The sequence below is a fragment of the Macaca nemestrina genome, chromosome 12 (assembly GCF_043159975.1).
Source record: "Macaca nemestrina isolate mMacNem1 chromosome 12, mMacNem.hap1, whole genome shotgun sequence".
Taxonomy (NCBI): domain Eukaryota; kingdom Metazoa; phylum Chordata; class Mammalia; order Primates; family Cercopithecidae; genus Macaca; species Macaca nemestrina.
Genome location: NC_092136.1, coordinates 59,844,226 through 59,858,578, shown reverse-complemented (window position 1 = coordinate 59,858,578; position 14,353 = coordinate 59,844,226). Strand labels below are relative to the sequence as shown.

The 14,353-nt window shown below is 46.3% G+C and overlaps 1 protein-coding gene across 2 annotated transcripts; it reads left to right on the top strand.

The window, feature by feature from the left end:
- Positions 1-1,096: 1,096 nt before the first annotated feature.
- LOC105488679 (cholecystokinin B receptor) lies at positions 1,097-13,500 on the top strand. Of its 2 annotated transcripts, none has more exons than XM_011752975.2 (5): positions 1,097-1,524; positions 11,061-11,312; positions 11,479-11,728; positions 12,037-12,194; positions 12,399-13,500. In XM_011752975.2, exons 1-5 carry the CDS (start codon positions 1,374-1,376, stop codon positions 12,923-12,925), a joined length of 1,338 nt encoding a protein of 445 aa, XP_011751277.2. In that variant the 5' UTR covers positions 1,097-1,373; the 3' UTR covers positions 12,926-13,500. The 2 variants fall into 2 exon arrangements, with proteins under 2 accessions (XP_011751277.2, XP_011751276.2); XM_011752974.3 differs by having other exon boundaries at positions 1,102-1,524; positions 12,037-12,209.
- The last annotated feature ends 853 nt before the right edge of the window (positions 13,501-14,353 follow it).

The following is a 14,353-nucleotide window of genomic DNA, read 5'->3' as shown; positions in this document are numbered from 1 at the left end:
TACTGCTGGGGGTCAAAAGACAGAATTTCACATCGTATTGGAGTTCATCTGGAATCTGAAGAATGGATAGGAATCTGGAGATAGGAATCTGGGGAAGAAAAGGAATGGATAGGAGAATGCATAAGGAGCAGGGCTGAAATAGTAGAAGAGGCAAATCCTGCCCTGAGAAGATGAACCCAGTTCAGTCCTGCACCCTTCAGCCCTGTTCCCGCTGCACCCCAGTGACCCAGTCCCCTTCCAGCCCCCACTCGTGGGAACCTGACACCCTACACAGGCAGCTCTGCCTGCACTGAGAGTAAACAGGGAGCCGTTAGCGTGTCGGGTCGGCGTGGGCGCTGCCTGGAGACGGTGGAGAAAGCCAACCTTCTCCTCCTCTTTTGTCTGCGCTGGGCCGGTGTTAGAATTATATCCCATCTTCACGTTACTCGGGTTTATCCTTGTCAGCTCTTGCCACCACCCCCAACTGCCCTCAACAGCCAAGTCAGAAGCTGCCTCCCGGGAGCCCTCTCCCCTGGCAAGCCTCCCCTGGAGCCAAATCCCGGCCCCACCCCCACTCCCGCCCAGCTGTGGAGGGCTCCTTGGGAACCTTAAGTGGAAGCCTGAGTGTTGAGCCTCCGATAGGAGGTGAAGGTTGCGGAGACAGATGCAGGAGCTACCCTAGTCCCGCAGCGAGGAGCTGCAGGGAACTACGGTAGCAATAGTGTCACGGTCACTGCGGTCACTGCAACACAGTACCGTAAATGCGGCTCTAGGTGCAGACTAAAGCATCCGCGCCTCAGCAGGTGACGCACGCAGACCCGGTCTCCAACGCCACCTCCACGTTCCCTGATACACCAGAGAAAGATGTTGGATCCGTGGCAGCCGTCTCTACCCAACGCCTCCTACCTTCCCTTCCCCAAAACCTCCCGCTACGCTGCCAATACTCTTGTCTTCTCTCTCTCTCTCTCTCTCTCTCTCTCTCTCTCTTTCTTTCTCTCTCTCTCTCTCTCTCTGTCATTCCGGGGAATCGAGGGTGGGGGCGGGTGATAAAGAGAGGTGGGCAGGAGAGAAATCTCTAAGAGGAGACAGGACAGATCTAGGGAGGGGGCGAGCCTGGAGGACAGTCGCACAGGGAGGTGCAGAACTCCCGAGCCCGGGAGGGGGTGCACAGTCACCTGGTGGGACAGAGGCTGGCGGAGGGACGGGAACCGAGGCGGGGTGAGCCGCGGGAGAGTGGAAGGGCAGGCGCCTGGGCTGGGGGCGGAGACCAGGCGGGGCAGGAAGGCGGGGAAGGAGGGCGGTGGGAGCCTGAGCCCATCGCAGCGTGAGCAGGTGGAGCCGCGGTGGGAGCCCGCCAGGCCGAGCAGAGTAAGGCGGCGGGCTCCGCCGGGGCCATGGAGCTGCTAAAGCTGAATCGGAGCGTGCAGGGAACCGGACCCGGGCCGGGGGCTTCCCTGTGCCGCCCGGCGGCGCCTCTCCTCAACAGCAGCAGTGTGGGCAACCTCAGCTGCGAGCCCCCTCGCATTCGCGGAGCCGGGACACGAGGTGGGTGCCCCCCTCATCCCCCTCCACAAGCTCTTTCTCACTGTACCCCAGAACACTAATAGAGTCCCCCCACGAGCTCCACACTATCTCCTCAAACGCCCACACCGTGCCCCTCAGCCCCCAAACAGCTCCTCTCACACCTTCACCCCCACAGCTCACAGGTTCATAGCTTCACACCACCTGGTCGGAACTCCTTCACATCCTGGTCCCCTGATTACACCCAGAGCCGCTGCTTGCCCCAAAGCACAGCCCCTTCCCCAACACGCAGCCCCTCCTAGACACCAGTTAGAAGGCGAGGAGCTCCTCTTGCCAACCCTGCAGATCTCCTTTTCCCTCTTACATCCAGTTCACAAAGCCACAACAGAGAAGGGAAGGAAGAAAGGAAGGCAGGATTGAGAAAAGAAGGGGGCTGGTTGAGGGAGGGAGCACTCTGGAAAGCTTGAATGGGAAACCGAAGATGTGATCACATCTGACACCTCAGCCCCCAGGCATCCCAAAAAAAGATCCTCAAATCTGATTTAGGCTGGACACTAGGAGATGCCCCTTAAAACTGCCTGTCTCCATTTCACTCCTCAAACCCCTCTGCCTCCCTAGTTGGAGCTTTCAAGGCTCTGTGCCCTCTCTCTTTGTCTGCAAGTAATGTCTCCAGCTATCTTCCAAGCTCCCTCTTCAGCCCTAGACTAGGTGCTGGGGGTACAAGGCAAACTAGACCCAGTCTGGTCCCTCATGACCCATAGCCAAGTGCAGAGAGAAAAAAGCAAATGGAAAAATCACAGACACAGTGGAAATCCCATGAAAAGGTTTAAACTGTGGGCACCAAAAGAACTTCACAGAGGCTAGAATCTTGGAGCTGGGTCTTGAAGTTGAGTGGGCAGAAAAGGAAGGAGTGGGATTCTAGTGAAGGAAATAAATTTTTCTAAACTTGAGAAGGGAAAGTTGGAATAAATTGTAATCCAAGTATTTACCCCATGAAATAATCTATGCTTTCTCAGCCCATTTGTTACACACTCACACTTGGATTTGTCATTCAGCCAATATTTATTGAACCAGAGATTGTGCTAGGCAGTGTGAATGTAAGTTGAACAAAACTGACACAATTCCTACTTCACAGAGCTCAAAGCTTAATGCGTGAGACAGACAAGCAGGGGATAGAAGCACAAAGTGGAAGAGCCTTGATAGGGAAAAGATAGTGGGAACACAAGTGGAGCACCTCTAGCCCAGCCTAGCCTCCGTGAGAATTAAGGTTGGCCTCTTAAGGAAATGAGATACAGAGTGAAAAAAATTAGGGAGATTGGCTCTAAGCTTCCTGTTGGAAAAAAAAAAAAAGTGTGTGTGTGTGTGTGTGTGTGTGTGTGTGTGTATGTGTGTGTGTGTATATATATATATATATATATATATGTATATATATATATATATATGAGAGTCAGTCAAGTAAACAGGCAGAAGAGGCAGAAAGCATCCCAAATAAAAGATGTATAAAAAGCTCCAAGTTTGAATTCATGGCACTTTTATCCACTGTGACATAGTTTTGAGTGGCTACAACATATATCTTAAGAAGGGAATAATGAACAGGCTGGAGACCAGCCTAGAGAGTTTGCAGAGAGCCTACTAGACCTGACCATGGAATGTGGACTTTATCCTGAGGGCAATAGGAACTACTAAAAGATTCAGTAGCACTACCAGGATTAGTTCTATAATGTGGAGAATGGATTGGAAGACATGAGATGGAAGGCAGGGGGGTACTTTAGAAGGTTACTATATTACACTGGTTTAGGTGAAAGATGATGCTAGCTGAGACTACGGTAATGGCAAGGGGGACAGAGAGAGGTGTATAGATTTGAGAGCCTTTTCTGGAAATGGAATCAACAGATTAGAAGCAGAGAGGATGGAAGAGGTCAAGGGATGACATTCAGATTTCTAACTTGGACAATTGAATGGATATTGGTGCTATAGCAATTGTATACAATGAGCAAGATAACAAAACAGCAGAAATAGGTTTGGAAGAAGGAATTATGAATTCAGTTTGGAACCCATTGAGTCTAAATGTTAGTGGGATCATCCAGGTGAGGTTACCTAGTAAGCTATTGAATCCAGGGGTCTGGAACTTACAGGAGAGGTCTGAGGTGGAAATACAGACTTGAAGGTATTTGCCTACACGAGGTAGAAGCCATGAGAATAGTTAAAATCATAATATTTTGTATAGAACGAGAAGAAAATAAGTCCTGGGTCAAGACTCTGCATAAGACCATTATTTAAAACCCAGGCAGAGAAAGGAGAATTTATGAAGGAGATTCAGATGAAACCGTCAGAAAGGCAGGAGCTATGCCCTTCCAGAAAGCAAGAAAAAGAGAGTTTCAAGCAGGTTGGGGTAAGCGATGTCAAATGCTATTGATGTAAGTTAGATAAATAAAAAACAGGACAGTCAGAACAGCATCTTTCAGATTCAGTAACAAGAAAATATTTAGGAGTTGTAGGTATTGAGGCTTGACTATAGTAAGTTGAAGATTGGGCTGGTGGGAGAGGGAGTTATGAGAAGTGAACCAGGGTATATAGCCAAAACTTTCAAATGTTTGGTAGAGAGAGAGAAAGAGAGAGAGAGAGAGAGAGAGAAAAGCAGGATATTGCCAAAAATAGCATGAGATTGAGGCAGCTGGGTTGGGGTAGGGGGGCGGGTATATGTGTAGGTTTGTTGTGTGTGTGTGCACACATTTTAAAACAAGAGCTTTTAAAAGTGTTTGATGTTGATTGGGCCAAGAGAGGAAGATTGAAGGTGCAGATAAGAAAGGGGATAGTCAATAGAGAAGAGTCCCTGTGAAAGCGGGATGTGAAGCAATTCAGAGCACAGGTGCAAAAATTTGCCTCACTTATCTAAATGCTTCTCACACATTCGGATGTTACCCAGCCAGTCAGATGTTACACACAGAGACCCTGTCAGCCACACTCACTCAGATATTATCCCCACAGATGCATATGTTACCCAGGTTCACTCCAATGTTACCAATAGAAATTTGGATGTTACCACTTTATTCTTCTTATATAATCCATGCAGACTTGAGTATTACCCATGTTCACTCAGATAGTACCCACAGAAAGACAAATGTTACCACACTCACTTTAATATTGTCCGAAGTCATTTTGGTGTTACCCATCCATCAAACACTACTCACTTTCATTTTATTATTATCCACATACAATCAGATATTATCTATGCTCACTTAAGTAAGCTTTCCCCAGATACTACCCATAAAATTACAAATATTACTCTCACAGATAATATTACAGATAATACCCACAAAGGCTTAAATATTACTTACATTCACTCAGGTGCTCAGTTATTTCACTTATTCAGATTAACATCTTTTTTTTTTTTTTTTTGAGACAGTCTCCCTCTGTTGCCCAGGCTGGGGTGCCGTAGCATGATCACGGCTCACTGCAGCCTTGACCTCCACAGGCTCAGGTGATCCTCCCACCTCAACCCCCTGAGTAGCTGGAACTACAGGCATGTGCCACCACAAGTGGCTAATTTTTTGTATTTTTTGTAGAGATAGGGTTTTTCCATGTTACCCAGGCTGGTCTCTAAATGCTTGACTTAACAGATCTGCCAACCTCAGCCTTCCAAAGTGCTGGGATTACAGATATGAGCCACCATGTCTGGCCCAGATTAACATCTTAATTTAGTTTAACATGCTAACATCTATCCATACTCAAATACTACCCATACATACTTGGATATTACTTCTGCTCAGTCAGCAATTTCTATCATTATCTGGATATTCCACTATTCACAAGTAGACCTCTGAATGTAATCTATGCTTCCTGAAGATGTTACCTACAAAATGTTATCTACAGAGAGTTGAATATTAACCTTTGCTCTTTCAAATGTTACTACACTTACTCGGATATTATCTAAACTTAAATGTAAGTCATATTCAATCGGATATTACCTATAAGCATGTAGCTGTTACCATTCTCCAGTTATTTCGTGACTTTCACCTACCCATATACTATTTCAAAGACTAAAGTATGCCCAACACTCACTCTGATATTACCTACACACCCTTGTATATTACTTCTGCCCCCTCAGTACCCACTATGTGGATTCCCCCATTCACCCAGCCACTACCCACAGTCAGTTGCATGTGATCCCTGCTTATCATAAAGACAAGGGTATTACTTTGATGCCTGTGTGCATAGGTGAACAGATCAAACATGCCAGTAGAATGCAGAATTTGAGGCATCAGCAGCTTCAGTGTTCTGTGGAGTTTTTCCTTAGAAAGGCTTGGTTTTCATTTTATGTCACATTGTCTGGATTTTTGTGCTCATACTTCTCTGCAATTATCTAGACAGAACAAATACCGATCTTCTAAACACCAGGAGAAGAACTGAACTGTCCCAGTCTTCTGAGTCCCCTGGTCTGATGCCAGTTTTCCTCTCATCCCCAGGAAGATGATGAGATGATGCTCATGGGTAGACTATCAAGGCACTTGTGGATGTACTCCAGTAGGTGCTATCTCCCATCCTTCTGCCCATGCCTGTTTTCTAGTCACTGAAGCCACTGTCATCACTCATATTCCACCCTGCAAACACACATCAATACACACACACACACACACACACACACGCATGCAAGTCTAATTCTGATTTATTTTGTGCATGACTTTTTAAACTAATAGATTATTTTTAGAGCAGTTTTAAGTTTACAAAAAGTACAGAGTGCCCATACACACACAAACACACATATACACAGAATTTACCCCATTATTAACAGCTTACATTAGTGTGGTACATTTGTCACAATTTATAAGCCAATATCAATACATTATTCACTAAATTCTAGAGTTTACATTAGGGTTCACTTTTTTGTGTTGTATGGTTTTGACAAATGTATAATGGCATGTATCCACCATTACAGTATCATACAGAATAGTTTCACTGCCCTAAAAATCCCCTGTGCTTCACCTATTTATCCCTCGCTCTGTCTCCCCAAACTCCTGGCTCTAAAATTGCTTTAAATTAGAATTTTTCACATTTCCAAACTGTTCAACAGCAAAGACCTGTGGAGACAGTGGTGGCTGGAAATAAGATAATAGCTAGGAATGTCCGGTAAAACAGCAAAACACTGCACAGTTGCTGGTCATTTTTACCGGGACTTTGTCTTCTACATTTCAGGAGTCCCCAAGCATATTGCGAACTTTATAAGGGTGAGATTTAGCTACATCTTTATGGTCCATCACAATTAGCCAAGCTCAAGGGCACACACATGGGACATATCAGCTGGATGAATGAATGAGAAATTGCTTCTTATACTTCACAGTACTGTACCAATTTGAAGTGTGGCAATTGCATCAATAATTAGTTGAAGAAAGACATCCACAGGCAGATGTAAGCAAGATAATGGACCTAGAAAGATTAAAGAGGTGGAGGCTGGGGGTGGGAGGACAATAGATTTGGAGGAGAAACAGTGAGTCCAAGATAAACCACAGCTCTTTTCTGAGTCCAAGGACCTCCCTGACAGAGGCCTCCCTCCTAAAGGTGTTTTATTCTCCACCATACACACTTATTACCGTCAAATTTTGTCACCTATAAGCCTTCCATAATCCTGCCTTACAGAGAGAGGCCCAGCTTCTAAAGGAAATATAGATGGTTTGCATATAAAAAACAAAAGCTATGCATCTGAAATCATAGCCTCTCACTGACCCCCACAAGGACCTTCCAACATGTGTCTCCAAAAAGACAGAGGCAAAGAAGAAGAAGAGAGGGCATGCTGGAGCACCTCTGCAGAGATGAGAGATGGATGAGGAGGGGGAAAGCAGGTGCACGTCTGTCTTGAAAGACAGAATCATCCAAGATTCATTAACAAGTCATTGTGTTGACTGCCTCCTTTGTGCTAGGGATGACAAGTGCTAGGGATATACTGGAGAGTGAGATGGACCTTGCCCCTGTCCTCAAGAAGCTCCTAGTCTAGTGGGGAAGACAGAGAATTACATACATACTAATGCAGTGAGAAATGACATGGTTGAGTAGAGAGAGAGGGAAAAAGAGGCATTTAGACTGAGATTTGATTAAGAAGGAGGCAGTATGGGTTGGGTGCGGTGGCTTAAACCTGTAATCCCAGCACTTTGGGAGGCCAAGGCAGGCGATCACCTGAGGTCGGGAGTTTGAGACCAGCCCTACCAACATGGAGAAACTCATCTCTACTAAAAATACAAAATTAGCCGGGCGTGGTGGTACATGCCTGTAATTCCAGCTACTCAGGAGGCTGAGGCAGGAGAATCGCTTGAACCCAGGAGGCAGAGGTTGCGGTGAGCCGAGATCATGCCATTGCACTCCAGCCTGGGCAACAAGAGCAAAACTCTGTCTCAAAAACAAAAACAAACAAACAAACAAAAAAACAAGGAGGCAGTATGATGCATGACAGAGCACTGCAGGAACAAACAGTAGGAGGCAAAGCACTTTAGGGATCAGGGACTTGGCTTCTATTCTGATTCAGCCCCTTATCAGGTGTGTGGTCTTGAGCAAAGAATGTTACTGTGGAGCTCAGTTTGGAAGATTTTATAAATAGCATTTATTTGATGCCTACAATTTCTAAATAAATTGGTTTTTGTTATGAGAAAATACAGTCATACATTAACTAATGAGGGGGATACCTTCTGAGAAATGCATCATTAGGTGATTTCATTGTGTAAATATCACAGAGAGTACTCACACAAACCTAGATGGTATAACCTACTACATACCTAGGCTATATGGTATAGCCTATTGCTCCCAGGCTACAAACCTATACAGTATATTACTGTGCTGAATATTGTAGGGAAGAGTAACACAATATTATGTATTTGTGTATCTAAACATAGAAAAGGTACAGTGAAAATACAGTATAAAAGATAAACCATCATACCCCTGTATAGGGCACGTACCATAAATGGAACTTGCAGGAGTAGACGTTGCTCTGGGTAAGTCAGTGAGTGGGGGCGAGTGAATGTAAAGGCCTAGGACATTACGGTACACTTCTGTACACTTTATAAACACTGGATGCTTAGGCTGCACTAAATTTATTTTTCAAAATTTCCTTATTTAATAATAAATTAACCTTAGCACACTGTAACTTTGTACTTTATAAACTTTATGACTCTTTTGTAATAACACAGTGTAAAACAAAAAACCCATTGTATGGCTATACAAAAATATTTTCTTTTTTTATACTCTTATCCTTTAAGCTTTTTTCTGTTTTTAACTTTAAAAAAAAAAAAAAACCTTTCTGTTAAAACCAAGACACAAACACACACATTGGCCTACACAGGGACAGGATAAATATTGCCATCTTCCACCTCCACATCTTGTCCCACTGGAAGGTCATCAGGGCAACACCACACATGGAGCTGTCATCTCCTATAGTAACAGTGCTTTATTCTGGAATACATCTTAAAGGACCTGCCTGAGGCTGTTTTATAGTTAACTTTTTAAAAAAATAAGTAAGAGTATACTCTAAAATAATGATTGAAAGTATAATGTAGTAAATACATCAACCAGTCACACAGTCATTTATTATCACTATCAAGTATCATGTACATCATTGTATGTGCTAGACTTTTACATGACTGACAGCACAGTAGGTTTGTTTATACCAGTATCCCCACAAGCACATACATAATGCATTATGCTGCAATGTTACAATAACATAGCTAGGTGACAGAAATTTTTCAGCTCCATCATAATCTTTTGTTATCGTTGTTTTGGGTTTTATCTGAGACAGAGTCTCACTTTGTTGTGCAGGCTGGAGTGCAGTGGCACTATTACAGCTCACTGCAGCCTCAAACTCCTGGATTCAAGCAATCTTTCTGCCTCAAACTCCTGAGTAGCTATGACTATAGGCATGTGTCACCACACCCAGCTAATTTTTTATGTTTTGTAGAGATGGGGTTTTGCTATGTTGCTCAGGCTGATCTCAAGCTCCTGGCCTCAAGTGATCCTCCCGCCTTGGCCTCCCAAAGTGCTGGGATTACAAATATGAGCCACTGCACTCAGCTATTCATTATAATCTTATGAGACCACCATCGTATACGAAATTTGTCATTTACCAAAACATCTGTATTCAGTGCATGGCTATAGTTTTCAATTTGGGAGCTAAAATGAGGGTCAAAGTATAGGGCTCTGGAAGAGAGGACTGCAGCTTTGAGCCCTTTCTTCTCTGCAATCTAGGAGGCTCTGTCCCCTGCCCTCTCTACCTTCGAGCTCTAATCCCTCTTATGCTGAGGTCATAGGCATGTGATTCAGGCCTTTTCAATCCAATTTGATTTTATCTAAATCTGCTTGGTTGTGACATAGTGGTCCAAAGATTAATCCATCTTTTAGTAGACAATGGCACAAAAGAATGGGGTCAGCCTCCCAGCTCCTCTGCCTCACACAGGTGTCCCTCCTATGAGCTCTGACAGCATATTTTATATCCTTCAGCCTCATTCCTTATCACATCTGTTTATGTATCTGAATTTACTTCCCCACTGTGAGTTCTCAAATGGCAGGGAGCTTGTCGTGTTCATCTCTTTGTCCCCAGTGCCTAGCACAAAGAGAGTCCTCTGTAAATGTTTATAGAGTGAGAATGAATGTTTGGAGAGAATTAAAATACAAGGCAGAAGTAAAACAGGCTTTAACAGTTGTGTAAGCAACAGGCATGGGTCAGAGAAAGGAGAGAGTAATACCAAATGAGGTATCCAGAAGGGCCTTACAGAAGAAGTAGCAGTCACTTTGAGTCTTGACCAACAAGGGATGAATAGGAATTCACCAGATACAGAAAATAAGCTTGTCATGAGGGGTGGAAATTGTGAGGAGGGTTGGTGAAAGAGTATTCCGGTCTGAGAAACTAGCTTGAGCAGGAAGAGAGTCACAAGTGCAAATGATGCATTCAAGAAACTGTGTCATCCAGTGGCTTGCTTAAATGGCTGCAGTGCAGGGAGGGGGTAGGGGAGAAAGAGATCCCTTCTGGGAAGATCTTGATGACATTCTGAGGGGTTGCAGACAGTAGAGAATAAGCGAAGGATATTTTTTGCTTTTGCCTTTAGAGAATAAAGACATGATCTGATGTGATTTAAAAGGCAGTGGGTTATCAACAGTGTAAAATACTCTAGAGAGGTCAAATAGAATAGGCTAAGAAAGGACCTTTGAATTTAGCAGTTAAAGATTAGTGTACTTGGGAAGAAGTATGCAGCGATAGGGTACAGAATATTGTATTGTAATAGATTGAAGAGCAAATGAGAAGACACAAATATCCTCTTAAGAAGTTTGGCTGCAAAGAGAAAGATTTGGAACAAACGTTGAGAAGAGGCAGGCTTTCTTAAGGAAGGGCAGAGTTGGGCCAATTTAACCAAACCTCAAGGGGTTAGAAGGCTAAAGGATTCAAGTTCACCATTTACTGAGCAGTTCCTGGGTGGGGAATGTAGGCATCTGGCTGGGTAATGAGGGTTGGGGATAAGAGGGAAGGAGGGGGGTTTGGCTGAATGAGGGCTGACCACCTACTGCCACCTCTCCCTTTTCTTACCCAGAATTGGAGCTGGCCATTAGAATCACTCTTTACGCAGTGATCTTCCTGATGAGCGTTGGAGGAAACGTGCTCATCATCGTGGTCCTGGGACTGAGCCGCCGCCTGAGGACCGTCACCAATGCCTTCCTACTCTCACTGGCAGTCAGCGACCTCCTGCTGGCTGTGGCTTGCATGCCCTTCACCCTCCTGCCCAATCTCATGGGCACATTCATCTTTGGCACAGTTATCTGCAAGGCGGTTTCCTACTTCATGGGTGGGTGAGACAACCACGCACCCCCATTTGCCATTCTCCCCTCCTAAAGCTCTTGTGGATGTAGGGGTCCTCCCCAGTTGGCAGGGAGGGGTGTGAGGAAGTCCCACTGATGGTTGTGCAGCGCAAGTTTCCTAGGTGACTCCCTCCTGTCTCTTCCCTTGCTTAGGGGTGTCTGTGAGCGTGTCCACGCTAAGCCTCGTGGCCATAGCACTGGAGCGGTACAGCGCCATCTGCCGACCACTGCAGGCACGAGTATGGCAGACGCGCTCCCACGCGGCTCGCGTGATCGTAGCCACGTGGCTGCTGTCCGGACTACTCATGGTGCCCTACCCCGTGTACACCGTCGTGCAACCAGTGGGCCCTCGTGTGCTACAGTGCGTGCATCGCTGGCCCAGTGCACGGGTCCGCCAGACCTGGTGAGCTTACCCACAAATTATCCTAGGAATTCCTTTGTCACCCCTATTAGATGATTACGACCATTGCCCAGAATCTTCCTCCAGCTGCCCAGAGAATTACCACGCCAATTCCTATTCCGCATCCACCACCCTGGAGTTCCAGTTTGGGTCTCTTCTGCAGTTCTCTCTCCCTTCCCAGTGGCACCCCCAAATCCTACTCCTATTTCAGGTACCTGGCCACAGCCCTAGAAACACCAGTCCTTGGCTTTTTCTCCATCTGTGATTATAGCTGGACAGAAACCCGAGTGATCTGTCTGTCTTGCCTTCAGGTCCGTACTGCTGCTCCTGCTCTTGTTCTTCATCCCGGGTGTGGTTATGGCCGTGGCCTATGGGCTTATCTCTCGCGAGCTCTACTTAGGGCTTCGCTTTGACGGTGACAGTGACAGCGGGAGCCAAAGCAGGGTCCGAAGCCAAGGCAGGCTGCCAGGTGGGGCTGGACCAGGTGAGCAAAATCTGGAAGAGGCGGAGCTTTGGAGGGCGACAGGGCCTGCTGGAGTGGGTGGGGCTAAAATGGAGGTGAGAAAAAAGCTGGAAATGGGGTTACGGCTGGGAGCGGAGGTCAGGTGGGGACTGGGCTGGAAACTGGGAGGACTCTTGCCTTTTTCTCTGACCGCCCACCCTCTGTGCTCAGGTGCTATTCACCAGAACGGGCGTTGCCGGTCTGAGACTGGCGCGGTTGGCGAAGACAGTGATGGCTGCTATGTGCAACTTCCGCGTTCCCGGCCTGCACTGGAGCTGTCTGCGCTGACGGCTCCTGGGCCCGGCTCCCGGCCCACCCAGGCCAAGCTGCTGGCTAAGAAGCGCGTGGTGCGAATGTTGCTGGTGATCGTTGTGCTTTTTTTTCTGTGTTGGTTGCCAGTTTATAGTGCCAACACGTGGCGCGCCTTTGATGGCCTGGGTGCACACAGAGCACTCTCAGGTGCTCCTATCTCCTTCATTCACTTGCTGAGCTATGCCTCGGCCTGTGTCAACCCCCTGGTCTACTGCTTCATGCACCGTCGCTTTCGCCAGGCCTGCCTGGAAACGTGCGCTCGCTGCTGCCCCCGGCCTCCACGAGCTCGCCCCAGGCCTCTTCCCGATGAGGACCCTCCCACTCCATCCATTGCTTCGCTGTCCAGGCTTAGCTACACTACCATCAGCACACTGGGCCCTGGATGAGGAGTAGAGGGGCCGTGGGGGCTGAGGCAGGGCAAATGACAAGTACTGACCCTTCCAGACACACAAAACACAAACCACAACTGACGCAGGAGACCGGCACCCAAAGCATGGACTAACCCCAAAGCACAGGAAAAGGTAGGTTATGTGACACAAAAGGAACAAGAATGGAGCAGTACACAGGAAAGGAGGCATGCCTCTGATACAGGACTGAGCCTGGCCCATAGAAACATGACACTGACAGACACAGCGTCCCTAGCAGTGAACTATTTCTACACAGTGGGAACTCCGACAAGTGCTGACCTGCCTCTCACACACAGATTAATGGCACTGATTGTTTTAGAGACTATGGAGCCTGGCACAGGACTGACTCTGGGATGCTCCTAGTTTGAGATCACAATGCCCTTTCCCAATCAGTACTGAAAATACCATCAGGCCTAATCTCATACCTCTGACCAACAGACCATTCTGCACTGAAAACGTTCTTCATTCCTTTCCAGTTAAGGACCGTGGCCCTGCCCTCTCCTTCCTTACCCAAACTGTTCAAGAGATAATAAATTATTTGGCTTCCTCCTGAACTTCCTTTCTGGATTCTTTTGGGGCAGATGAGGAGGCAAGGATTTTGCAGTATCCTTCTGTCAGTTCTCTCCCACTGTTGCACACCACTGTGCACAACCCCTTGCCAGAAAGCCCAGCCTCTGAGGCTCAATGTGACTGTGCATATTCTTTCTGGATTTTCAACCTCTACCTACATTCCAGTGTTGCAGTAACTGTGAATGGGGATGGAAAATGGCATATCCATGACGTATCATGATTCCTGATCACATTATCCCAAAGTGGTGCCACTGTTAAGATACTATATTAATGGATACTTGTTAAATTTTGATGAAAAGATAAAAGAAGAAGCACTGTATAGTAAGACTAAGTTTATTCAGTGTGTGTGTGAAACACCAGAGATCAGACCATGACAAGTATACAGAAGTTAATTAAAGAGCAGGGAATTTTTACTGTACTCTTTTCTCCAGTGTCAAAATCTGGCCAAGATTCTGCCAAATGGAAGCACTCTTAGCAGCTACAACAAAAAAGAACTGAATAGGAGTCTGAGAACTTAGTCTCCCTTTTACTACAAGAATGATCTAGCCCGAGACAGGCAAAAACCAGCAATATCACCTCTCCACACACAATGACAAATGAGGAAGAACAGGAACTGAGGACCTCACTAAGGAGACATACATGGATAATCAGAGGCATAGTATATTGGAGGAGGGGTCTTTTGATGCTTCATCTTGTAACCGATAGGGGAAACTGAGGCCCAGAGCAGGAAGGTAAGCTGCCCAAGATCATACAGTAAGTTAGAGCAAGATAAAATAATGGTGTTGAAGTAGACACTGGGCTGGAGATGGGAAAAAGACCCACCCATGAGGAGCAGAA

Coding starts and splice junctions, on each gene's coding strand:
- LOC105488679 (XM_011752974.3), top strand. CDS start 1,374: ATGGAGCTGCTAAAGCTGAATCGGAGCGTGCAGGGAACCGGACCCGGG. Junction 11,729..12,036: donor GCACGGGTCCGCCAGACCTG/GTGAGCTTACCC, acceptor TCTTGCCTTCAG/GTCCGTACTGCTGCTCCTGC. Junction 12,210..12,398: donor GCCAGGTGGGGCTGGACCAG/GTGAGCAAAATC, acceptor CTCTGTGCTCAG/GTGCTATTCACCAGAACGGG.